Source organism: Prunus persica, unplaced genomic scaffold, assembly GCF_000346465.2.
Source record: "Prunus persica cultivar Lovell unplaced genomic scaffold, Prunus_persica_NCBIv2 scaffold_24, whole genome shotgun sequence".
In the NCBI taxonomy this organism is placed as follows: Eukaryota; Viridiplantae; Streptophyta; class Magnoliopsida; order Rosales; family Rosaceae; genus Prunus; species Prunus persica.
The window spans coordinates 1-794 of record NW_018027157.1 but is presented as its reverse complement, the minus strand read 5'-3'; the positions used below and the strand labels follow the sequence as shown (position 1 = coordinate 794).

The 794-nt window shown below is 32.6% G+C and overlaps 1 protein-coding gene across 1 annotated transcript in view; it reads right to left on the bottom strand.

Moving 5' to 3' along the window:
• LOC109946381 ((-)-germacrene D synthase-like) overlaps positions 1-364 on the bottom strand; it is a 5880-nt gene extending 5516 nt beyond the window's left edge. Inside the window, exon 1 of the mRNA XM_020553923.1 lies at positions 274-364. Coding sequence (XP_020409512.1) covers positions 274-364 — 91 coding nt within the window. The remainder of the gene's footprint in view (positions 1-273) is intronic.
• Between the last annotated feature and the right edge of the window lie 430 nt (positions 365-794).

Sequence of the window (794 nt, the reverse complement as noted above, 5' to 3'; positions counted from 1 at the left end):
ATCATCCCCTTCACTTTTCCCTCAGTTCTTGGACATCTTGCTCTGCTTTGATATCTGTTTCCTACACGAACAAATTGAAAAGGATATTAAGGAAAGTATGACCTTCATTCATGGTGCATGGAAGTTATCAAAATTAATTTATAATAATAAAATATTCAAGATATACGACGCAGCTATAGCACATGATGAGTATTATTAGCCCATAAATAATTGTTAGGATTAATTAATTTCCTACCACAGAAGCATATGACAGAAAATAATCGCCCTAAGTACTGGGAGAGAAATTAGCTGAACGTCGCTTAAAATGATCAGGAATCGCATTTGGGCTTTGAGCTTGGGATGGAGCTAAAACTTGAGCAGACATTTTATTCCTAAGTGCGAGGAAATGATCAATGTGCTCTTAATTGAATGTATCAAGAGCTGCTATGAGTTGAAGAGGTGTTGTATTGTGCTATTTATAGTGGAACATCTATTAGTGGGCTGCTGTTTTTTTGTTTAATCTTTTTTTTAATGTACCAAGGGCTGCTATGAGTCCATAATTTTATTTTATGTACAAAAATTGAATCAAATGATATTTTTTTAATATATATAAACATATAAGTAATAGTTTAAAGTACTCTAAATTAATCTAAATTATAGAAGGAGAATTCGAACTTAAGTGTAAAGGGACAGACTCACTGTTAACCGGCCTAACCCATGCCTGCTGAAGTGGTATTTTTATTTGTTTTTTTTTTTTAATGTATCAAGGGCTGCTATATATGAGTTGATGAGGTGTCAAAGTATAAAATAGTAGA